The 25,341-nt window shown below is 41.7% G+C and overlaps 1 protein-coding gene and 1 long non-coding RNA gene across 9 annotated transcripts in view; one reads left to right on the plus strand and one right to left on the minus strand.

The window, feature by feature from the left end:
- Positions 1 to 16: 16 nt before the first annotated feature.
- On the plus strand, positions 17 to 5,484 carry LOC131103156 (uncharacterized). 2 transcript variants are annotated; one of them, XR_009119565.1, is made up of 3 exons: positions 17 to 365; positions 4,546 to 4,694; positions 4,799 to 5,484. It is a non-coding gene; the product is annotated as an uncharacterized LOC131103156 (long non-coding RNA). The 2 variants fall into 2 exon arrangements; XR_009119566.1 differs by having other exon boundaries at positions 4,802 to 5,484.
- LOC131103098 (sorbin and SH3 domain-containing protein 1) overlaps positions 2,118 to 25,341 on the minus strand; it is a 49,930-nt gene continuing 26,706 nt past the window's right edge. For 3 of the 7 annotated variants that reach the window (XM_058049051.1, XM_058049059.1, XM_058049043.1), the window contains 14 exons: positions 20,971 to 21,020; positions 17,611 to 17,789; positions 12,377 to 13,645; positions 10,955 to 11,016; positions 10,624 to 10,794; positions 10,025 to 10,071; positions 9,684 to 9,798; positions 9,477 to 9,602; positions 8,666 to 8,860; positions 8,035 to 8,547; positions 6,444 to 6,539; positions 5,680 to 5,732; positions 4,896 to 5,002; positions 2,118 to 4,698 (listed from right to left, as the gene is read on the minus strand). In XM_058049051.1, coding sequence (XP_057905034.1) covers positions 4,631 to 4,698; positions 4,896 to 5,002; positions 5,680 to 5,732; positions 6,444 to 6,539; positions 8,035 to 8,547; positions 8,666 to 8,860; positions 9,477 to 9,602; positions 9,684 to 9,798; positions 10,025 to 10,071; positions 10,624 to 10,794; positions 10,955 to 11,016; positions 12,377 to 13,645; positions 17,611 to 17,789; positions 20,971 to 21,020 — 3,051 coding nt within the window. In that variant the 3' untranslated portion in view covers positions 2,118 to 4,630. The remainder of the gene's footprint in view (positions 4,699 to 4,895; positions 5,003 to 5,679; positions 5,733 to 6,443; positions 6,540 to 8,034; positions 8,548 to 8,665; positions 8,861 to 9,476; positions 9,603 to 9,683; positions 9,799 to 10,024; positions 10,072 to 10,623; positions 10,795 to 10,954; positions 11,017 to 12,376; positions 13,646 to 17,610; positions 17,790 to 20,970; positions 21,021 to 25,341) is intronic. The other 4 variants (XM_058049087.1, XM_058049068.1, XM_058049064.1 and 1 more) reach the window with 4 other exon arrangements.

Here is a 25,341-nt window from a genome sequence, read left to right on the forward strand (position 1 = left end):
CAGTAGGTCAGGTGATGCCCGTATGATGACTTTATGATGACTTTTTGTTAAAAGGAATAAAGCTGCATCATTTTATCACCCGACAAACACCTTATTGGACTCAAGCAGTAACTCCGGAGAGTGATGCCTCCTTTTGTCGAAATGATCTGAGGCGTGCTGGTTTGGCCTACTTACCGGCCTCCCTGTGCCGTCACTACTGTGTTACATGCAAGTTTACCATTTATGGAAGAGCTTAATCCCAGGATGTGGAATGTGCCGCTCCCAAAACTTGAATTCCTTCCAGGATCGCAGCTCGCAAGTGGAAGGAGAAAGATCCTTTTATCCTAGTGACTGAACCAATGAGACATCTTTGTTGGTTAACTAAGGTAAAGTGCTCAACGTGTCCAATTGAATGGCTCCTTTAAACCCTAAATATAGCATACTATGATATTATGATACTAATAATATATTAGCATAAAATGAATACCTTCATTTTAAGACTGAAAACACAACAACATTAATCACACAGATGACCAGCTCAGCTCAGTAAGACAGCAAGTAGTGAATTGTTGAACATGTGATTTCCAAAGGTTACAAAAGGTCCAATTCAATTCACCTGTAAAGATTAGAGAGCTTTTAGGGTCATCCTGAAATGTTGCCCCCTCCGAACCCTCCTGCTAACTTGTCATTGATGGCTCCTCAGATTTTGGATCTACATTTGCAATAAAAGTCACTGTTGAATGTGACTAATGAATGATAATGTAAGACGATTGATGAACAGATCTGAGAATGTGAGTTATGAATCTGAGTTAAAGTTATGTATAAGCTTCATATTTGCATCTTACAACAACTATGGAGTCCAAATCTCAAGCTTCATGAAAAAAACTCATCAGTGAAGCATAAGGTGGTACAGCTATGTGGAACACTTGACCTGCATTATCACATATTTGTAAAATATTACAGACTTGACATGTGACATAAACTGCCCATTATTGGGAAAATCATTTTTAAGCCAAAAATCAGAGAATTCCAAAGTAACCTCCTAAAACGAAGGAGCACAGTGTGGGACCCGGTGGTTGGAGACCCCTGTTATAAATGGCTTATTACATATTGCATCACACCAAAGTCCCAGCCGTGTATATGATCTTTATTTGGATATTGTCAAGGTAACAACACTGCAAATGGAAGCAAACAAAGCATCTCAAACTAATTCTTCAACGTTATTAGTCATGACAAGTTCCCGGCGACTGGAACTAAACGATGAAACCCTGGTTACATTAAATACATTTCAGAAAAAAAGCCATGAATGAAAATGAGGCACGATTGAGCATCAAACATAAGGCATTATGAGCTCACAAATGGCAGCGTAACGTTGGTATGCGTCCAACCTCCTGTGCTCAGTAACGCTCCACGCTGTGACTAAATCCTTCAGGTAGATAAAACTCTGCATGTGATAGAATGCGCCGTCCGACGCTCCCGTCATGCAGTCTATTTCCTCTTATTTTACATATTTACACTCCTCATGCTGCAGATGACCCTCGGACATACAGTATTTACGTCACATTCAAGCATCGTACATTCACGCATCCCGTGACGCACTCTTATGACACAAGCGACTTATTGAGAGTTAAACGTCTTTGACAAAGAGCTCTGTTCCTGCGCTTCCATCAGCTGACCCAAAAGCCAACAAAAACATTGGCCAGGAGCTCAAGTTCCATGAGAACTTATCAGACTGTTTGGCCAGCGGTGGAAAGCAAAACACGCTTTGGTGATAGATGGTGACAAAGTAGCATTCTGGCTGTGAAACAGGCACTCCAAATACACTCTTGGATTCTTTGTGATGAGGTCAGGAAGAAACACAAAAAGCAAACTTCTACACTGTGATGCAACACGTCTTGGATCGAGCGCGTCCAAATGTATCCTTCAATACTTCATTTTGTACAGTTACACTGAAAAGCTTCTGATAGTCTGGCAATGCTGGATTAAATATTTATTGTATTCAGCTGCTTGTAAACCCCTCACTGAAAATGTACATATATTGAAATATACTGTGGTTTGCTATATCTGGACTCCCTAACAAGGACTCCCTAAGAATGAATTCAACCTTGTTGAGGGATGGGGGGGGGGGGGGGGGGGGGGGGGGGGGCAAAGGGGGATTTTGGCTCTCATTCGGAGGAGGTGCTGATGCGTAGTCGGGATGTGGAGCCAGGGCTCTAGCGTTCCTACAGTCATCCCTCGCTTATCCTGATTAATTGGTTCATTAATTGGTTAGTCAATAGGATTCCTTATTTCTAAATGAAATATTTTTGTGGTTAGCGCATCAAAAACCTGTTTCCGACCCTCTAAATACAATTTCCAACGTTATTAAAGCCCCCCAGAACCTGCAATAAAAGCCTGTTTTCTGGCAATCAAATCTGGTGCTTATGTACCGTATGCGTCTCACCAAACATTACAGTAACATTACTGAAAGAGAAATTGCATGAATAATAATTCCTATGCAACCACAACATACTATGACTTATCAATGAATATATTTTTGGAAAAACTGTGATGGAGTGAAGCCGCAAAATTTGAAGCGTAAAGTGGCGAGGGATTACTGTACTTTAATCACTCGTGAAAACAGTGTAAAAAAAAGATATCTTAAAGTTAAACATGCAATCCCGTCAGCAAGGGTTTCATTTGAATCTCATGACGCTTTAAAGTGATTATTTTGTCACTTTGGACATTGTCGGCCCCAAAAGGGCGGATGGTTAATCCTGTGTTTTGGGTGAGGTGGAATCTCCCTAAATGACCAAGCAGGAAGTTAAGTGCTGCCACGCCTGTCCCGCACTGGAGCGTGACGTCAACCGCCACCTAACTTTCAAGCATCATGTGCCAGAAAACATGGAAGAAGAAGTATAAAATGATAAATAAATAGTTCGTTATTATTTACATTCTTCTCTTGCCACCATTATTGCAAAGGCACACTTGAAGGAGCGTTTCCAAATATGCACACGGTGTGTGGTCAACGTTGTGTGAGACATCCTTGGAATTGACTCGCACCCAATACTGAAACGGCCTTGAAGGCTTTTTGAGTTTTGTGTGGGCTTTTTTCCTCAAAAATGTAAATACCGCAAAAGAAAAGTACAACAATCAAGTCATACAATTTCTAAGCATTTTGACAGATAAAGGATATACAGTAGATCCCCGCTAAAAGTTCTGGGAAGGGTATGTAATTGATAAAACATCTATTTAGCTAGCTTGACATGGATGTTCCCTTCCGATTTCAGATCCACATTTGCAATAAAAGTGACTGTGGTCATTGTTAGACTACATTCAGCTCCAGAACCTGCCGTACGGCACGTAGGAAAGGCATTTGTAGAGTATAAATGTATAAGTACTCACCACTAATGAATGCTAACGTGAAATCAGAGTCATCAGGCTAGCGCTAGAGGCTAGCCAGGCTAAGCAGGCTAGGCTTGACGTAAACCCACACAGCTTGCCTGTTGATGATTTAGGTTAACATATTAAAAGTGCTCTCTGCCTTCATTTGGTACGACGCGGGGGTGCTGCTAACTCTCCAAAATGGGGCCGCATCGCACATTAGCCAACAATAGCCATTTGCGTAGTTTTTAAAACCACTCTTGGAACATCTGCTAGCTGGTCTCACAATTATGGTGAGTTCAAGGACTGCCGAACAAAGTGCGAAGTATCAACGCTTCATGACAAACATTACCAGTATGGATGGGCTTTCTAACAATAGTACATTTGGTCTGTATTATCACGTATTTAGAAATGATTCCAGGTTTATGGTGAATGATAAGGGTCTCCTTCAGAAATGTGAGAGCATTCACCGTATCTGGAAGTGTATAATTGTATAATAATAATATCTGGAAGTGTATAATTATATAATAATAATATCTGGAAGTGTATAATTGTATAATAATAATATCTGGAAGTGTATAATTGTATAATAATAATATCTGGAAGTGTATAATTATATAATAATAATATCTGGAAGTGTATAATTGTATAATAATAATATCTGGAAGTGTATAATTGTATAATAATAAAATCTGGAAGTGTATAATTGTATAATAATAATATCTGGACGTGTATAATTGTATAATAATAATATCTGGAAGTGTATAATTGTATAATAATAATATCTGGAAGTGTATAATTGTATAATAATAATATCTGGAAGTGTATAATTGTATAATAATAATATCTGGAAGTGTATAATTGTATAATAATAATATCTGGAAGTGTATAATTGTATAATAATAATGTCATTAGAGACTTGTATTCTTTGCATTGTACTTGGCTAGCGTGCTCCTTAGCGGCCCTAAGCTAACATGACGTAGATGTTAGATCCATGTTCACAGCCCAGGTAATCACGTGACCCTTCATCCATCATCTTCTGTGCTTGTACATAAAAACATGTGATGTCATGGACAGAATGCAAGCTAGTATCTGCAGAATTAAAGCTACCGTGTGACAGATTCTCTGTTGTGGTAATTAGGTGAAGTACACACAACGTACAGTATTTGTCCTCAATGTGCAATTTCATCTTGGCTTTGCCAGACAAACGGATTGGCTAAATGACGACTCCGACCCGCATCCACGCGTGCGTGGAATAACCTCCAAAGCCTGACAGGATTCCTTCGCTTTACAGTTTCACCTCCTTCACGTAGTTCCCAGGGAAAGTCCCAAACTGTTTTGTCCTCTTTGAGGTACCTGCAAATGAACACATCAACGTTGTGAACAAATGATGAATGTATGTATTTATATTGATATGATTTCTATTTCTATATTCATCCATATGATTGTGAGGAAGCAGCACCCTGACTTTGCACATGGTAAGCATGCAGGCTTCATTCTGCAGAAGGTGGACGTACGTCCCCCGTAGGGAATGTGATGTCTGCAGCACATACCCACAAACCAGCCGTCATCGCACTTCTCCATGACGCTGACCAGATCTCCTTCCTGGAGCTCCAGCTCGTCTTCGTTTTGAGGAGCGTAACTGTACAGCGCCTGGAAACTGGAGTGGCGGAGAGGAGACACCATAAACATGCGTGACTGATGACAGCACCCGGAGGAAACCATTCAGTCGCGGGGGTGTCACAAGATGGGGGGTGTCTTGCGGATACGTTTGGTCCATAATAATTAAACACATGAATGAAAAATAACTTCATATATTGCCATGTTCCTACAACGGTTTCAGCACCTTGTTCCATAGAACAACGGCATGAACGGAGTGAGCCCTTTTGTCACTCATACAGTCTTTTTGCACGGTGGGTGGAGGCGGGGCCGCTAGCATACACACAGAGTGCAGACGAGTTTATCGTACAGAGGTAGACATGAAATTAGTACCTTGAAATATATTTCCAAATTGTCAAATTAATCAGTTGTCAAATGAATTAATCACGATTAATCCATCCATTTTATCCTCATCTTATCCTGCAGGGTGTACCCAAAGGTCAGTTGCTGTCGATTAATCCAGATTAATGCGACATAATTAGCCGCTCGTTAGGTCGCTGTTGTTGTTTCCTGCCGCTTTACCATAATGAAAGTAATCCTTGTGTAGGTTTCCACGGTTACGTTGCCAAAAGCGGTGGACGTGAACGTGATGAGTAGATGGGCGTGCGTGCGTTGCCGCGGCCCCCACCGTTATGTCCGCCGCACCCCCCAACGTACAGGCCGCTGGGTCCTACTTACGTTCCACAGTTGAGGCGGGTGGGCTCCGGGCTGCTGCTGTGGGACTGGGGTTGCTGGGAAATGATGACAGATTGTTTACTGGGGTGGGGGTGGAGTCTATGATGCGGGTCATGAGGGGGGTGGGGCGAGGTGCTGCAGTACCTCACTGAGGTCTCGGCTATGTTCAAGATTTCTTTACATACTGCCTCCTAGTGGTAGCCGTAGCAATAGCAGCAGCAGCAGTAGCAGTAGTAGTAGTAGTAGTAGTAGTAGTAGTAGTAGTAGTAGTAGTAGTAGTAGTAGTAGTGGTAGTAGTAGTCGGCGAGTCCCAGTGGAGGTTTAGGTTTTGGGGGAGTAAAGTAAGAAGGTAAAGGAGTGAGGAGGTGGAATGGAGGCAGGGAGGCGGCCCGGTGAGTAGAAAGGAGGAGAGGAGCCAGAGAGGAGCCAGAGAGGAGCCAGAGAGGAGCCAGAGAGGAGCCAGAGAGGAGCCAGAGAGGAGGAGGACGATGGTGAAGACCAGGAAGGAAGGCATGGAAAGGCAAGACACCACAATGAGGACCAGCAGACTCAATGAAGGACTTTTAATCCAGGATCATTTGTGGTTTGCATGCACAGAGAAAGATGGAGCTGAAGTCCTCCAACTTTGCTTTAATGTCGGATGTCGATGGGAACGTTAAGGAGGATTCCACACACATAATACGGGAATAAAGAAGATGAGTCCAAATGTTAAATACACAATAAGGTGAGTTACACAGGAAAAGGAAATAAAGGTCAAGGTCACTTACGGCAAATGAGTTGACGTTGTTGTTATCGTGGATGTCAAAGAGCATCACGGGGCTTCTGGAGTTTCGTCCTTGATGATCAAGGTCGTTCCGCACAAGCTGCAACACAAAGGACTTCCCTTTAGTGGGGAATCTTCAGATGATACCTCCCAGGAAATCCCACCTTGGGCCGTATCCACCTGCTGCTAGTACTTATTCATCCTGTTATGGTGATGGATCAAGTACTACTACTCACAAAATGACCAACCAACCAACCAACCAACCAACCAACCAACCAACCAACCAACCAACCAACCAACCAACCAACCAACCAAAACAGATGAATAAAATGCGATCCAAGTTCTACTTGTGTGTTAGTTAGTGTTAGCACACGCCATGCAGACCCGCATCCCAGTACTAAAACCGGAGCCGTGTTCCAAATCCTGCAATGTGTACAGCAACCCTTTAGCGTGGATCCTTCCATCCGTCATTTAGAAATGGAATATTGTCATAGTTAGAGCATATGAAACCTGTTTTTACAACCTAAATATGGTTTTTGACATCATGAGATCCCTCTAGACATGAAAGACCACCTCTGGGCAACTTTACACTCGTACTGACCCAGATGATTGGTTATACAACAACAAAAGACATTTCAGACTAATGCGCTAATGTGTGTTGCTGTAAATGTGTTCCTGCTCTCGGGGGAGAAAATAGAGGGCGGACAGGAAATTCAGAGTTGAGTTTTAGCTTGGTGTGGGTTCCAGCCACAACAGCTCATGTTGGGGATTATTGTGCCTGTTGTGATTTCAAACCTGCAATTAAAGCCTGTTGTTCTGGCCATCAAGTCTGGTCTTAGGTCTGTTCCATTTGAGTGGCGGGTGGACAGGAAGTGACATCAGCAGTTCAAAATGAAGTTTTAGTTCAGCGCTGGAATTAATTGACCATTACTGACACCTAGTGACCAGCGTAGATTACTACACATTATCACAATATAGTATTTCAATGCGTCTTCTGAATACCTTATATATTTATATTATACTTCATTTAATTACTTTAATTTTTGCAAAATATGTAGAATTTGTTTAAATATGCTCATATTTTGACTAATAACTAGTGTATTCTACCACAAAACAGCACCATTTACTAATAATGAATATTTAGTAAAAAACCTAATAGAGTGATAGAATGGTGACATTCCAAGGAGAAGTGGTGTACTGTTGTCCCAAATCATGCACTGCAATATTTATATGCTTCCTCTTCCTCTTCCTCTTCCTCTTGTCTCCCTTTGAATTGTTCATCGCAAACGCTAAAGTTCATCCCTCCACTTCCACTACGCGTCAAAGATGGCGACGACTCGCCTCCATGTCTGCCCAGTCACCGTTTGTGGTACTTCGACTTTAACATCCTGGTACTTTGTAGTGCGGGCGCACCCAAGGACGCACCCAAAAGGTAACGCGGAGGCGCGCGGATTTGGAACAGGTTTCTATCCTACGCCGGTACCTGAACTCATCACGTTAGACACGCCCCCCCACACAAGTTAGCCTCACTTCATCACCAAAGCAAATTCCAGCGCGAGCCGGAGCGCCATCACTGCACGCCATGCAGGAAGTACCTCTGCAGGGCTATTTTGTCTGTTCCCAGGGGCGGCACGGCTACCGCCCCCGTCCCCCTCTGGCAAGTCCTTGTCAGCCCCAAGCCAGCCTTCCAGCACCGGCCCGCCGCTGGGGCTCAGGCTACGTGACAGGTGGGGTGAGGGCGGGGACAGCAGAAAGTCCCCTCCCTGGGGGGGGGTGAAAGTGAGGAAAGGAGTGGCGGAGTTGGGTCTGGGCGGGTACGGCGGGGGCAGCGGGGACGCAGACGGGGAGGCCATGGGAGAAATCCAGTAGGGACTGCCGGAGATGGGGGGCACGGGGCTGACGGAGAAAGGCGGGGGCAAGTACTCGCCGCAGCGGTACGACACGGTGGGCAGCGGCGGCAACGGGGGTGTCGGGGCGGCAGGGGGGCTTCCACCCCCCACGGTCAGAGAGATCCATTCAGAGGAGACCGCATGGACCTCGGGGGACACGGAGCGGCAGGGGGAGCGAGGGAGGGGCAGCGGCGAAGTGGTCAGGCGATTACGGAACAACTTTTACAGAAGAAAGAATTGGAAAGAAAGATGAGATCATTTGACGACACGAAAGGATGACAATGAAAAGATGAGCGTGGATTGACGGAACGTCAGCCGGGGGCAGGGCGGTCCTTACCTGAGGGGAGGCATTGCGACTGCGCTGTGGCGAGGAGCAGACAGGAGGGTCGGGGTAATCCACGCCGTTCTTGACGCGTGGTCGCTTGTGGACTTCCACGTACGTGACGGGGAAGATGCCTTGGCGGTTTGTGCCTGAGATTTTGCCTTCGTACCAGTTCTCATCCACTCTGCGGATCAGCGTGATCCTCTCTCCCTGCACGCATGATGGAAAAGTAGTTCGATTCCGCCCTCGGGCATCTCTGTGTGGGGTTTGCATGTTCTCCCCCCTCCCCATTCCAAAAACATGCTAGGTTAATTGGCCACTCCAAATTGTACGTATGAAAGTGTTCGTCTATGTGTGCCCCGGGATTGGCTGGCCACCAGTCCAGGGTGGACCCCGAGGATAAGCGGCACCCCACCAATAAAGACATAAATAAGACGCTTGGGTACAGGAAGTGACGGCGGGGGTCCAGAGTAGAGTTTTAGCTTACGGCCACCAACATTAGCTCGTGTTAGGGATTGTTGTGAAATAATTCACACCTGCAATAAAAGCCTGTTGTTGTGGCAATCAACTTTGGTGCTTGTGTGTCTCATCAAACATTACAGTAGTATTACTGACGCCTAGTGACCAGTACAGAATACTACGTATCAGTGTTCGGTGTTCTGAATGCCTTCAATTTGTATTTTTATGTTTGGAAATGCTAAATTGAGGTAAAAAATACTGATTGGTTTGAACCCCGAAAAAGCACAATTTATGAATGAACAATTGCAAAACCTGAGTGAAGCTGCACGGAAGTGGCGCGGGACCTGTAGGGTTTATTTTGCCACACCTTTCTGAAAGACATCTCCACCAGCGTGTCTCCTGTGAAGTTGAATCTGGCCACGGCATCTCCGTATTCCAGCACCTGCACTGGCACGCTTTTCCGAGGCTGGGCTTTCTCCGTGGGAGGCAGGAGCTGTGCAGGAACGCCACATCACATGAGAGGGAAAAGCTCTCCTGGATATATCGTTAATTAGTCAAGAGGAAGTGGAGATACCTCAACGTAGCTTCGAGGGAAAATCCCAACTCTTCCGTGATGTTCTCCTTCATACCAGTTCTGATCCACTTGTCTAATAATGTACACGATGTCCCCCTTCTGGAAAGGTAATTCCCTGGAACATTGGACAAAGTTACTGAATGAAGAAATGACATTTTGCAAATCATGAAATGCTGTGAATGATTTATTTACAATGATTCTGAAGCGTCTATTATGATAATATCACTCTAAGGACGCTTTAATTTTGATTGCTTTTATCAATCAAATGTTATGATGATGCAGTTTCACATATGCTATATTTTTCATAGTATTTTGTGTACATTGTGACTACGTGCACTTACTTTAGAGTTTCAGCTCTGAAGTCAAAGCGGGCCATCGCTGGAGTTCTCTGTGTGGATACAGAAAAAGACACATAATAATCTTTAAATAATACTTTTGCCACCTGGAAATATCCAGCTTTATTGGGCATAACTATTTTTTAATACCAGTAACCGACACACCTGAGCAGAAACGGACATGGACCGTGAAGGGGCAACAAGGTGTGACCTCCATTAAACTGCTCCTGTTTCATGTATCATGGCTACCTTTTCAATGTTAAGCTGCTGTATGATGAGTTTAGTGTTGTTATATCCAGTGGGTCATTCCGAGTTTATTCATTGCTCATGATTGGCAAATAAAGAGCTACCTCGAGGTACGTGTCAAAGTGTGGTGGGAGTACAGTATGTACAGTATGTACAGTATGTACAGTATGTACAGTATGTACAGTATGTAGTCAACGTCTACCGGTCACATTTCTGACCTGAAGGAAAAGCCATCTGGATCTGCAGAGCTCCTGCTGACAGGACCATCGCCCCAAAGCCCCCCCCCCCCCCAACATTCCCACCCCAGCCGGACTGGAGCATCTGCTGTCCCTTCCTGCTGACTTGGCCTGTGTCCGTACCTCAACGCCTGACTTCCGTTTCTCCGAGTTATCTGTGACGTTGAGCAGGTCTCCAAAGCGCTCGTTGGTGATGAACTGGTGGTGTGTTGGCACGATGCCCGTGTGGCGCCTCGCCGCGATGTCCGCCTCTTCCTGTTCCCGCTTCAGCCGCCGCTGCTCCTCCAAGATTTTCTGCCGAGGAAACAGACGAGACTGTTTGTCCTTCCAGATAAGACCCCCTTCTTCCCTTCTTCTCTTCTTCTCTTTCATTCATCTGACACTCTAAAATCCACGATTCCATCCTTTTACCACGATATTGTCCATGATGTGCAGAGCCAAACATAAAAATCACCTCTTTGTCGCCATGGCGTCTCCTCAGGACGTCATCCTGGCTGTCGTGTGCCGGGGACGAGTCTGACCAAAGAAAGAGAAAGTGAAAGTGAAAGCAGTGAGAATCGTGCTCCTTCCAGACAAACACCATGGAAGTAGCTTATTCATAGAAGATGATATTGCAGTCAAATCCCTGATTCCAGTGAATAAGATACAAATATACTATACATAAATATACAGTACAGAGTAAGTACTTTCAAATGGTGAGTACAACAACAAAAGGAAAGCACACACAAGCCCAACTTAATCCGGCATGCAAAAAGGAATGAACACACGATGATCAAACGTGTCCAGGAAGGAAATCAGGAAGAAACAAAATATCATCCTAATGTTTGGTTGTGGCGTGATTGGTGACATTTGATCCAGCAGCTTTGATTGACATTTGGAAGGAGAACGCTGCTTTCCTAAAACGTTTCCTTGATCAATTCCTTCGTAGCAAGAGGCGATATTTTCCTCTTTTAGGGTTGTGTATGTATCCACGTTGGTAAGTAGAGGTACTACTGTACAGTACTTATATGTACTGTACTTCTATGTTTAGCATGATGTATCATAGCGTGACAAAACCATAGAATACACATTGATCCATCAAAGGAGCATCAATGTTTGCATCATAAAATACTCATTTAAAGTCATAGTATGGCCTAATTTTGGTTTGTTGTACATAAAAGGAAAAATATATTGTCTGTGCTATTATGATTATTATGATTATGATTTTTACACCCCAGTTTTGACCCTGTAAGTCAGGCTGAGGTGAAGTTCCAATGTGTACTACAAAACACTCACTGTTACTTGAAGGTGTTCAGGATTTGGGGGCCACCTTCAGAGGAGCCCCAAGAACATGTCAGTCAAATCTGAGCTTTGGTTGGAAGGCGTGGCCGCCATCGACCAAAACGCCAAAACGTCCCTGACCAGCTGTCTCATGCTGATAAAACGTATAAAAGTATATAAAAGTATATTTGTACTACATGTACAGTACCACGTACTGCTAAGCGTTTTCAGCACCACTCCCAGGGGACAGCGGGACTCTCATGGGGAGTGTCTAAAGTGCGGGCCAGGGGCCACATTTGGTCCTCAGCTCAACACACAGTGGTGCAACGTGGCCTTGTGTGGAGTAGGCTCCACCACGTTAGCCGAGGACCCCGACATGACGTCACCGAGGGGTCATGATGTTTTACCGAAAGCCGCCAGACGCTCCCGCAGCGCCGTCGTGCCAAGTCACGTCGGAACGGAAGAGCATCAAACACCACACTCAAAATGAGCACACGGAATAAAAATGGATGGCGGGGCGCTGAAACGGGAGGCGAGGTGAAGATAAAGAGTGGAGCTGATGGGTGACCACAGAAGAAGAAGGAGGTGACAGCGGCGATGGAACGGAGATAGCCACCTCTGTGGTGAGCTGCCAGCGGCTGCAGAAGGTTCCCGTTGGCGTCCAAGCCCTGTCCGTTACTCAGCTGCTCACGGTGGTCCCCGTCCCCGCTACTCAGCCTCTCCAGGACCTCCAGGGAGGACAGACGCCGAGGTATGGCGGGTCTGAGCTCGGGGGACGTGCCGGGCGGCCTCCGGTTGCCCGTTTCCACCTTAGTCGCTGCCAGCGTCCTCCGAGGCTGCTGGGACTGGTGGGTCTTGCGCAACCTGAAAGGGGCGGGTCCCATGAGGAGGAGCTTTGCGGGCAGCATGGTCTTCTTCTCCGGCGGCGCCGCTGCCTTCTCTTGCCTCTCGTGCCTGACGATGGTGGTGAAGCGGGTGTACGACGCCGGGCAGGAGCCTTTGCATTTGCGCTGGTGCTGATGTAGGGGGAAGGACACGGGCGGCAGGATGTGCTCGGGGGGGCTCTTTCTGAACATCGGCTCCACCTCGGGGTCGGCCCTAACCTGGTCTCCGTCCTCTGAGGGGGGGGGCGACCGCGCCACAGTCCGATCGTCTGGTATCAAGGCGTCATCCGCCGGTTCCCCGCCAGCCGCCTCCACGGGGGGGCAGGCGTCCGCCCGGCAACCGGCGACCACCAAAAGGCTCTCGGCCGACACGGCGGCGGGCGTGTGATGTGGGGGGGCGGGGCTGGAGGTCAGCGTGGGCAGAGAGGAGGAGCGAGCGCTCATCAAACGGGACCGCTGAATGATCATTTCGAACTCAGTGACCCGTGACGACACGGCGTCCCGTGGAATGCGACCCCCGTCGTCCGCCTCTGACCTGCCCCCCCCCTCGGCCTTCGCCCCGTCAAAGAGAGAGGCCAGGCTGCGGACGCCGCCTCGGGGGCTGCCGCCCGCCGAGCCGGGCCGCTGGATGTGATGCATGATCTTGTACAGGCTGGAGAAGTCTGCCCCGCCCCCCCGAAGGTCCCCGAGGTCATCAGCACAGCAGTCTGGATCCTGGCCCCCCCCCTCTCCTCCAGCTCTGTGGTGATCCAACGTACTTGTGTACAAATCCTCGCAGCTGTGCGCCTTCGGGTGCCTCCCGGGGGGCGTCCTGCTGTCCTGGACGCCGCCCCCAGGGGGCAGCAGCTTGGGCTTGAACTTGGAGGGCAGGATTTGGGGGATGCAGGCTTTGGCAGCGGAGAGGGGCTTCTTATTCTTACAGTGGTTAGCTAGTGCGTGACTGGCAACAACACAAGGACTATTTCTAGACCAGCAGGGTGAACCCACACGGCCATTCCCACCTTTAGAGTCCACGGGCAGGCATGCAGGACAACAGAATAAACAACATATTAGATTACAATGCTAACACGCTAAAACACAATTAGCTGCATTGCTGGGGAAGGAATTGGATTCAATTATGGCCGACTGGATGTCATGTACTTCGACTTATAGATGAATATTAGATGAATAGACTTATAGATGAATATTATGATGAATATTAGGGCTGCAACTCAATCATCTGACGCTCCTTTACATTAACCAGGTCATTCATAGGAATCGAACACAAACACTTAGTGGTTTGGATTTTACCTAAACACAAAGATAATACATATTAGCTAATAATTATTATTATATTAATAATTATTATTATTATAATTATTATTATTATAATTATTATAGTAATAATAACAACAATAATAATTATAATAATAATTATTATTATAATTATTATAATTATTATAGTAATAATAACAATAATAATAATTATAATAATTATTACAATAATTGTTATAATTATTATATAATTATTATAATAATAGTAATTATTATTATCATTATTATAGTAATAATAACAATAATAATTATAATAATTATTATAATTATAATTATAATAATTATTATAATTATAATTATTATAATTATTATAGTAATAATAACAATAATAATAATTATAATAATTATTATAATAATTGTTATAATTATTATATAATTATTATAATAATAGTAATTATTATTATAATTATTATAGTAATAATAACAATAATAATAATTATAATAATTATTATAATAATTGTTATAATTATTATATAATTATTATAATAATAGTAATTATCTAATAATAATAAATATGATGTAATATAATAATAATGTAATAAATATCAGACTAGTAGCAGATGAACTGGGTCATTGTTGCAGCTCTAATGACTATTAAGAGTAATATGCTTGGTTAAATGCCCTTGGCATTTAAATATGCAGTAGTACTGCATATTACGGCATTTAAATATGCAGTAGTACAGCAAGCAGCGACAGACTCATGGAACGTAGTAGAGTGGAGTGTTAAAAGCAGTATGCCGTGAGATGTTATGTAATGTTGAGGGTCACAAAGGAATCTGAACTGTGACTGCAGTATCCATGCATAAAACAGAAGACTACGTTTAGCTAACAATTTCATATAGTTCATTGTTAGATTCCATCTTTCCAAAGAAAGATAGAAAGGTGACTCCGCGTGTTCTTTCCAAAGTAAACAAAGTCCAAGTGAAGCGTGAGGCCAGAACACAATGAGCAATACTTCCTAGCGTTCTTCAACTACAGCCACTGGAAGCAGGAAATGACACAACACTTTCACAGGATGTGGCCCCCGTCTGCAGCCAAGGGGACCATCTGTCTGATCTACTGCACCAATAAACCCCCCAGGGGGGCGTCAACTTCGTGTTATTGGGGCTGAAGCACGTGGCATGGCATCGTTTTGGAAATCCAAAATGAAGATTCCCAGTCCTCCAAGTCTTTCCTTTAGAAGCACATGACAGCTGGGAGGCTGGGGGCTCTTTTCTTTCGTCTAACAATCGGGGGGGGGGGGGGGGGTGACCAACGTGCTTGCCATTTGACAGGAGCAGTAAATACTTTTACAACAGGAGCCTGGACTTGCCTGGAAACGTTTGTACGCTAACTCTAAGTCTACGTTACTTCATATCAAGATGGGAATTGGGAATATTCTTCCAAGATGAGCCACGCTTGGTAGGATAATGGAACATTATGGGAACATAACATAACATTATGGGAACATAACATAACATAACATTATGGTAACATAACATAACATTATGGTAACATAACATAACATTATGGTAACATAACATAACATTATGGTAACATAACATAAACATTATGGTAACATAACATAACATTATGGTAACATAACATAACATAACATAACATTATGGTAACATAACATAACATTATGGTAACATAACATTATGGTAACATAACATAACATTATGGTAACATAACATAACATTATGGTAACATAACATAACATAACATTATGGTAACATAACATTATGGTAACATAACATTATGGTAACATAACATAACATAACATTATGGTAACATAACCTAACATTATGGTAACATAACATAACATTATGGTAACGTAACATTATGGTAACATAAGATAACATTATGGTAACATAACATAACATTATGGTAACATAACATAACATTATGGTAACATAACATTATGGTAACATAACATAACATTATGGTAACATAAGATAACATTATGGTAACATAACATAACATTATGGTAACATAAGATAACATTATGGTAACATAACATAACATTATGGTAACATAAGATAACATTATGGTAACATAACATAACATTATGGTAACATAAGATAACATTATGGTAACATAACATAACATTATGGTAACATAACATTATGGTAACATAAGATAACATTATGGTAACATAACATAACATTATGGTAACATAAGATAACATTATGGTAACATAACATAACATTATGGTAACATAAGATAACATTATGGTAACATAAGATAACATTATGGTAACATAACATAACATTATGGTAACATAAGATAACATTATGGTAACATAACATAACATTATGGTAACATAAGATAACATTATGGTAACATAACATAACATTATGGTAACATAAGATAACATTATGGTAACATAACATAACATTATGGTAACATAACATAACATTATGGTAACATAAGATAACATTATGGTAACATAACATAACATTATGGTAACATAAGATAACATTATGGTAACATAACATAACATTATGGTAACATAAGATAACATTATGGTAACATAACATAATTGGTAACATAACATAAGATAACATTATGGTAACATAACATAATTGGTAACATAACATAAGATAACATTATGGTAACATAACATTATGGTAACATAACATAAGATAACATTATGGTAACATAACATTATGGTAACATAACATAAGATAACATTATGGTAACATAAGATAACATTATGGTAACATAACATAACATTATGGTAACATAAGATAACATTATGGTAACATAAGATAATTGGTAACATAACATAAGATAACATTATGGTAACATAACATAATTGGTAACATAACATAAGATAACATTATGGTAACATAAGATAACATTATGGTAACATAAGATAACATTATGGTAACATAACATAACATTATGGTAACATAACATAATTGGTAAGATAACATAAGATAACATTATGGTAACATAACATAATTGGTAACATAACATAAGATAACATTATGGTAACATAACATAATTGGTAAGATAACATAACATTATGGTAACATAAGATAACATTATGGTAACATAACATTATGGTAAGATAACATAAGATAACATAATTGGTAACATGATGACAAATAGCGTCCATCCTTTTACTTCCTTGCTTCCCATCTCATCTCCTCCCGCATGTTTGACTCCCGTCCACGTGCTCAGACATTCCAGCCCCTGACCTCACACTGACAGCTGACTTCCTGGAGCCCGCCCACCCTGCGTCCCTCCTGTTGACCCCCCCCCCCCAGCTCTTGTTTATATCCCTCATCCCTCTTCATCCATCCCCTCCCTGGCTCTCTGTTCTTTGATGATGGAACCCCCCCCCCCCGCCCTAAAGCTGCCCGGCGACCGGAGCAAGAAGGGAAGAACTTCTGAAGGTGAGCTTCCATCCACTTAAGGACGCCAAGCTCATTCCTCCTTAAGCTTCCCAACCAGATGTCCGCTAACGGCCTCAGCGTGTCATCCATAGGAAGTCACGTGACCAGAGATGAATGCTGTGAGGTGATTGGCCGATGCCGTGAAGCCTTGGAGCGGTCCGCAGAATGGAAACATGTGTTCAACACCAGCACCCCCAAAGCCCATGCACATCCACACACCCTGCTACCCTGCTAGCGCCTGCTAACGGGCCCACGTGTACATGTACCTTTGGACGGGGAGGAGCTGCCGTGCCGCTTGTTGAGGGCCCGCAGACCTTGCAAGGGAATGTCACCGCCTTCCAGAACGCTTTTGTAAACGTGACGGTCGCATTCTGGAGCCGCCGGCTCGTTTGCGGATGATCCTCCGTCCGTCTCCACCTCGCTGTGCCCAGACTTGCTGGAGGAACTAGACGGGAACACAGACAGCAAACGTTCTTCATGAGGAACACAAACACTAATTGGACCATGTGGTCCTCACTGACCAGACCTCCAGGTAGGTCCTACAAATAAGTGCAGTGTTGGGAGGAAAGCGCTCGGGAGCAGAGATGTCGACGTTCCACAGAGGCGGCCAGAACAGATGTCTATAAATATTCAGTGGAATGTCAGCATTCCCGCACGGCGCATCATGGCTTCCACCTGCACGACTCCCGTGTTCACGCTCATTCTCCTGCTCACATGCTGCTCATGTTGCCGCTCTATTTCAGGACAACACGCCACTAGAGTGACGGCCAAGTAGCAAACAAACATCCCAGACCTGCCCCCCCCCCACCCCCGCTGGGGCGGATTTCTAAACCAGGTTTTACATCTGCCAAGTCTGACTTTTACAAGCTTGGATACGAACACTCCTTCTTTTGCTGCCTGTTTCGGTTTCACCACCGGAACAACACGTCCTTTCATAGCGGATGGAAAAATCCCGATGGGAACGCCGGACTGCAGCAGGACAATAAAATCCTTGGCCCCAAGTGAGGAGCTCAACAGTTCCGAGGCGCTGTTAAGATCCGGGATGACTTCTTAAGACAGGGAGGCCAAAGTGCGGACTGTAGGACACCAGCCCAAAAAATACAAATAAAGTACAAATATTCATAGAAAATGTTCTCAGAAATCTATAATATTATGAAAACAAACAAAACTAAATAAAGTAATAATAAAGTTAAATTTTTAATATATGGTAATAACAAAAAATATGAAATGAGTCAAAATATTACTAATTAATTAATTAATATTTACAAAATTTAAGTCAAAATATTATGTATTTTCATTAGAAATAAACTGTCAATTTTACAAGAATAAAATTGTAATATTATGATAAAAATAAAGTATAAACAGCCCTAAGAATAAAGTCATAATATTAATATGAGTTAAAGAAAATGACAAAAATTGAAGGACTACGTTAAAATATTTGGAAAAGTAAAAAAAAAGGCAAAACTAGTTTTTTGTCCTAGTATTCCTAGCATAGCTACACGTCATGCTTTAGGAAATAGTGGCCGAGCATCCTTGCATCCTTGCATCCTTGCACCCTCCGTCCATGTGTCCCTCGGTGGAAAAGACGATCAGGGTGACGGCGGTCCAATCCCGAGATGATGATGATGATGATGATGATGACAGGGTCCAAACAAATATTTTCATATATTTACGGTTGACTGTGTTCTTTGGAGCCAACAAAAGCAACGTGTTCTATTTATAGATCCTCTTTATGAGCACACGGAAGGTGATTAATAGACATGCCAACCGCATACCACATCCTGTCAATCATGTCATCATCCACAGATGTGTTGCATGTTACTATGTCCTCTTCACGTGACGCTTCCTTAAACATCTCCAACTTCAAGCGGACCCCAAAGAAGAAAAGACCCTGAAGTCCAAAGAAGGAAGTCACTTTAAGACCTGAGCTTTCCTTCCGAGGGCCAACTTCCACCAAGACCGTCAATCAAAAGCAAACCAGACCAGCAAAGGGAGGAAAGTCACATTGGAGGCAGAGGTGTCCCATGTGCAAAATATCAAATATATATACTTACTATATATATATTATATATGCAGTATATATCATATCGATATCAAACTATCAAAGTGACCTTTGCATCCTTTCATTTTCACTGTGGGGAAAAAGTTTGGACACCCCTGTCCTAATGTATGTACCAGATGGAAAGTACAAAGGGGGGGGGGGGGGGGGCTGCTTGCTTTAACAATCCAGAAGCTGTTAAGTCTGGCCAACCAAGGCGCTATAATGGTTTGGAAGTTCACAGTATCCCAGTGACATCCATAGACCTCCACATAGCACTTCCTTACACTTCCTTCCATTTCCTTCCACTTCCTTCCACTTCCTTACACATCCTTCCACTTCCTTCCACACCCTTCCACTTCCTTCCACTTCCTTTCACTTCCTTTCACTTCCTTCCACATCCTTCCACATCCTTCCATTTCCTTCCACTTCCTTTCACTTCCTTTCACTTCCTTCCACATCCTTCCATTTCCTTCCACTTCCTTCCACTTCCTTCCACTTCCTTCCACTTCCTTACACATCCTTCCACTTCCTTCCACTTCCTTACACTTCCTTACACTTCCTTCTACTTCCTTCTACTTCCTTCCACTTCCTTCCACTTCCTTCCACTTCCTTTACTTCCTTCCACTTCCTTCCACTTCCTTTACTTCCTTCTACTTCCTTCCACTTCCTTCCACTTCCTTCCACTTCCTTCCACTTCCTTTACTTCCTTCTACTTCCTTCTACTTCCTTCCTTTTCCTTCCATTTCCTTCCACTTCCTTCGATTTCCTTCCACATCCTTCCACTTCCTTACACTTCCTTACACTTCCTTCCATTTCCTTCCACTTCCTTCCACTGCCTTCCACTTCCTTCCACTTCCTTCCACTTCCTTCCACTTCCTTACACGTCCTTCCACTTCCTTCCATTTCCTTCCACTTCCTTCCATTTCCTTCCACTTCCTTCTACTTCCTTCCACTTCCTTCCACTTCCTTCCACTTCCTTCCACTTCCTTTCACTTCCTTCTACTTCCTTCCACTTCCTTCCATTTCCTTCCACATCCTTCCATTTCCTTCCACTTCCTTACACTTCCTTCCATTTCCTTCCACTTCCTTCCACTTCCTTCCACTTCCTTCCACATCTTTCCACTTCCTTCCACTTCCTTACACTTCCTTCCACTTCCTTACACGTCCTTCCACTTCCTTCCATTTCCTTCCACATCCTTCCACTTCCTTCCACTTCCTTCCATTTCCTTCGACTTCCTTCCACTTCCTTCCATTTCCTTCCACATCCTTCCACTTCCTTCCACTTCCTTCCACTTCCTTCCATTTCCTTCCACTTCCTTCCACTTCCTTCCACTTCCTTCCACTTCCTTCCACTTCCTTCCACTTCCTTCCTTGCCTGAGAATGCCCAAACAGAGGAGAAGCCTGCGCTGTGCTAGCTGAAGGCCTTAGTCAAAGGTTCTCCTGGGGAAGCAGGAGTCGCCCGACTGGAGGCGTGTGAGGAATCTCACGGTGACATTTATCCCCGGAATAAGGATCAGCACGGCAGAAGGAGCAAGCATTGGAGCGGGAATGAGAATGGGAAGCATTGAAAGCAACGGGACTCACTACTTGTGCAGGTCGGAGGCTGGTTCCAGGGGGCTGAAGGAGGGGGCGGTCTGCAACAAACCAAACAAAGAAGTCATTGATAGATCCACGGGATGTTCTCCTCCAGCTAGAACATCGGCTACGCTCGGATCCTGTCTGCTTTTCTTCTCTCTTGTTGGCTCTCTGCTGAGGCTTTCGGTCTCCGGCAGCCTGGACTGGACCCTTAGCGTCTGGACCCTTAGCGTCTCTGGACTAGCCCTGGCCTGGAGTCGGACTACGCGTGTTTTGGCCTGCATGCAACTTGGGAGGGAAAAAAGCGCCAGTAAGGAGAGCGGAGGAAGGGGTGTGTGTGTGTGTGTGTGTGTGTGAGTGGGCGGATGGGTTTGCATCAGTCAGGGGGCGCCCGTGCGGGGAGGGGGGCTGTCACAGGAACAGCCAATGGGCTGCCGTCTCCCTGTGAAGCCAAGGCTTTGTCTGCCATGGAGTCGCTCTCGTTACCGCTGGAGAACAACGCGGGACAATCACGCAGCTGCTGCTTATACACGGGCCCCGTTACACATGGGCCCCGCTACGTTACACATGGGCCCCCTTACACAGGGGCCCCGTTACACACGAGCACTTATTTCATACGCCGTCTCACACGCACATGCGCGCACGCACACACACACGAGTACAAAAGAGTGTTTGTTGACAGAAACGGAGGAAAACGCATTTTGCAGGGTATATGTTATACTGCTATTAGAGTACATAGTACATAGTACATGTTATACAGATATTAGAGTACATAGTACATGTTATACGGCTGTTAGAGTACATAGTACATGTTATACGGCTGTTAGAGTACATAGTACATGTTATACAACTATTATGTTATACAGCTATGAAAGTACATAGTACATGTTATACAACTATTATGTTATACAGCTATGAAAGTACATAGTACATGTTATACAACTATTATGTTATACAGCTATGAAAGTACATAGTACATGTTATACAACTATTATGTTATACAGCTATGAAAGTACATAGTACATGTTATACAACTATTATGTTATACAGCTATGAAAGTACATAGTACATGTTATACAACTATTATGTTATACAGCTATGAAAGTACATAGTACATGTTATACAACTATTATGTTATACAGCTATGAAAGTACATAGTACATGTTATACAACTATTATGTTATACAGCTATGAAAGTACATAGTACATGTTATACAACTATTATGTTATACAGCTATGAAAGTACATAGTACATGTTATACAACTATTATGTTATACTGCTATGAAAGTACATAGTACATGTTATACAACTATTATGTTATACAGCTATGAAAGTACATAGTACATGTTATACTGCTATGAAAGTACATAGTACATGTTATACAACTATTATGTTATACAGCTATGAAAGTACATAGTACATGTTATACAACTATTATGTTATACAGCTATGATAGTACATAGTACATGTTATACAGCTATGAAAGTACATAGTACATGTTATACAACTATTATGTTATACAGCTATGAAAGTACATAGTACATGTTATACAACTATGATGTTATACAGCTATGAAAGTACATAGTACATGTTATACAACTATTATGTTATACAGCTATGAAAGTACATAGTACATGTTATACAACTATTATGTTATACAGCTATGAAAGTACATAGTACATGTTATACAACTATTATGTTATACAGCTATGAAAGTACATAGTACATGTTATACAACTATTATGTTATACAGCTATGAAAGTACATAGTACATGTTATACAACTATGATGTTATACAGCTATGAAAGTACATAGTACATGTCATACAGCTATGAAAGTACATAGTACATGTTATACAACTATTATGTTATACTGCTATGAAAGTACATAGTACATGTTATACAACTATTATGTTATACAGCTATGAAAGTACATAGTACATGTTATCCAACTATTATGTTATACAGCTATGAAAGTACATAGTACATGTTATACTGCTATGAAAGTACATAGTACATGTTATACAACTATTATGTTATACAGCTATGAAAGTACATAGTACATGTTATACGGCTGTTAGAGTACATAGTACATGTTATACAGCTATGAAAGTACATAGTACATGTTATACTGCTATGAAAGTACATAGTACATGTTATACAGCTATGAAAGTACATAGTACATGTTATACAACTATTATGTTATACAGCTATGAAAGTACATAGTACATGTTATACAACTATTATGTTATACAGCTATGAAAGTACATAGTACATGTTATACAACTATTATGTTATACAGCTATGAAAGTACATAGTACATGTTATACAGCTATGAAAGTACATAGTACATGTTATCCAACTATTATGTTATACAGCTATGAAAGTACATAGTACATGTTATACAACTATTATGTTATACAGCTATGAAAGTACATAGTACATGTTATACGGCTGTTAGAGTACATAGTACATGTTATACGGCTGTTAGAGTACATAGTACATGTTATACGGCTGTTAGAGTACATAGTACATGTTATACAGCTATGAAAGTACATAGTACATGTTATACAACTATTATGTTATACAGCTATGAAAGTACATAGTACATGTTATACAGATATTAGAGTACATAGTACATGTTATACGGCTGTTAGAGTACATAGTACATGTTATACAACTATTATGTTATACAGCTATTAAAGTACATACTAGTACATGTTATACAACTATTATGTTATACAGCTATGAAAGCACATAGTACATGTTATACAGCTATGAAAGTACATAGTACATGTTATACAACTATTATGTTATACAGCTATGAAAGTACATAGTACATGTTATACAACTATTATGTTATACTGCTATGAAAGTACATAGTACATGTTATACAACTATTATGTTATACAGCTATGAAAGTACATAGTACATGTTATACAACTATTATGTTATACAGCTATTAGAGTACATAGTACATGTTATACAACTATTATGTTATACAGCTATGAAAGTACATAGTACATGTTATACAACTATTATGTTATACAGCTATGAAAGTACATACTAGTACATGTTATACAACTATTATGTTATACAGCTATGAAAGTACATAGTACATGTTATACAACTATTATGTTATACAGCTATGAAAGTACATAGTACATGTTATACAACTATTATGTTATACAGCTATGAAAGTACATAGTACATGTTATACAGCTATGAAAGTACATAGTACATGTTATACAACTATTATGTTATACAGCTATGAAAGTACATAGTACATGTTATACAACTATTATGTTATACAGCTATGAAAGTACATAGTACATGTTATACAACTATTATGTTATACAGCTATGAAAGTACATAGTACATGTTATACAACTATTATGTTATACAGCTATGAAAGTACATAGTACATGTTATACAACTATTATGTTATACAGCTATGAAAGTACATAGTACATGTTATACAACTATTATGTTATACAGCTATGAAAGTACATAGTACATGTTATACAACTATTATGTTATACAGCTATGAAAGTACATAGTACATGTTATACAACTATTATGTTATACTGCTATGAAAGTACATAGTACATGTTATACAACTATTATGTTATACTGCTATGAAAGTACATAGTACATGTTATACAACTATTATGTTATACAGCTATGAAAGTACATAGTACATGTTATACAGCTATGAAAGTACATAGTACATGTTATACAACTATTATGTTATACAGCTATGAAAGTACATAGTACATGTTATACAACTATTATGTTATACAGCTATGAAAGTACATAGTACATGTTATACAACTATTATGTTATACAGCTATGAAAGTACATAGTACATGTTATACAACTATTATGTTATACAGCTATGAAAGTACATAGTACATGTTATACAACTATTATGTTATACTGCTATGAAAGTACATAGTACATGTTATACAACTATTATGTTATACTGCTATGAAAGTACATAGTACATGTTATACTGCTATGAAAGTACATAGTACATGTTATACAACTATTATGTTATACTGCTATGAAAGTACATAGTACATGTTATACGGCTGTTAGAGTACATAGTACATGTTATACAGCTATGAAAGTACATAGTACATGTTATACTGCTATGAAAGTACATAGTACATGTTATACAACTATTATGTTATACAGCTATGAAAGTACATAGTACATGTTATACAACTATTATGTTATACAGCTATGAAAGTACATAGTACATGTTATACAACTATTATGTTATACAGCTATGAAAGTACATAGTACATGTTATACTGCTATGAAAGTACATAGTACATGTTATCCAACTACATTCAATTGTTAAAGTTCGGGTCA

Source organism: Doryrhamphus excisus, chromosome 2 (assembly GCF_030265055.1).
Source record: "Doryrhamphus excisus isolate RoL2022-K1 chromosome 2, RoL_Dexc_1.0, whole genome shotgun sequence".
NCBI lineage: Eukaryota > Metazoa > Chordata > Actinopteri > Syngnathiformes > Syngnathidae > Doryrhamphus > Doryrhamphus excisus.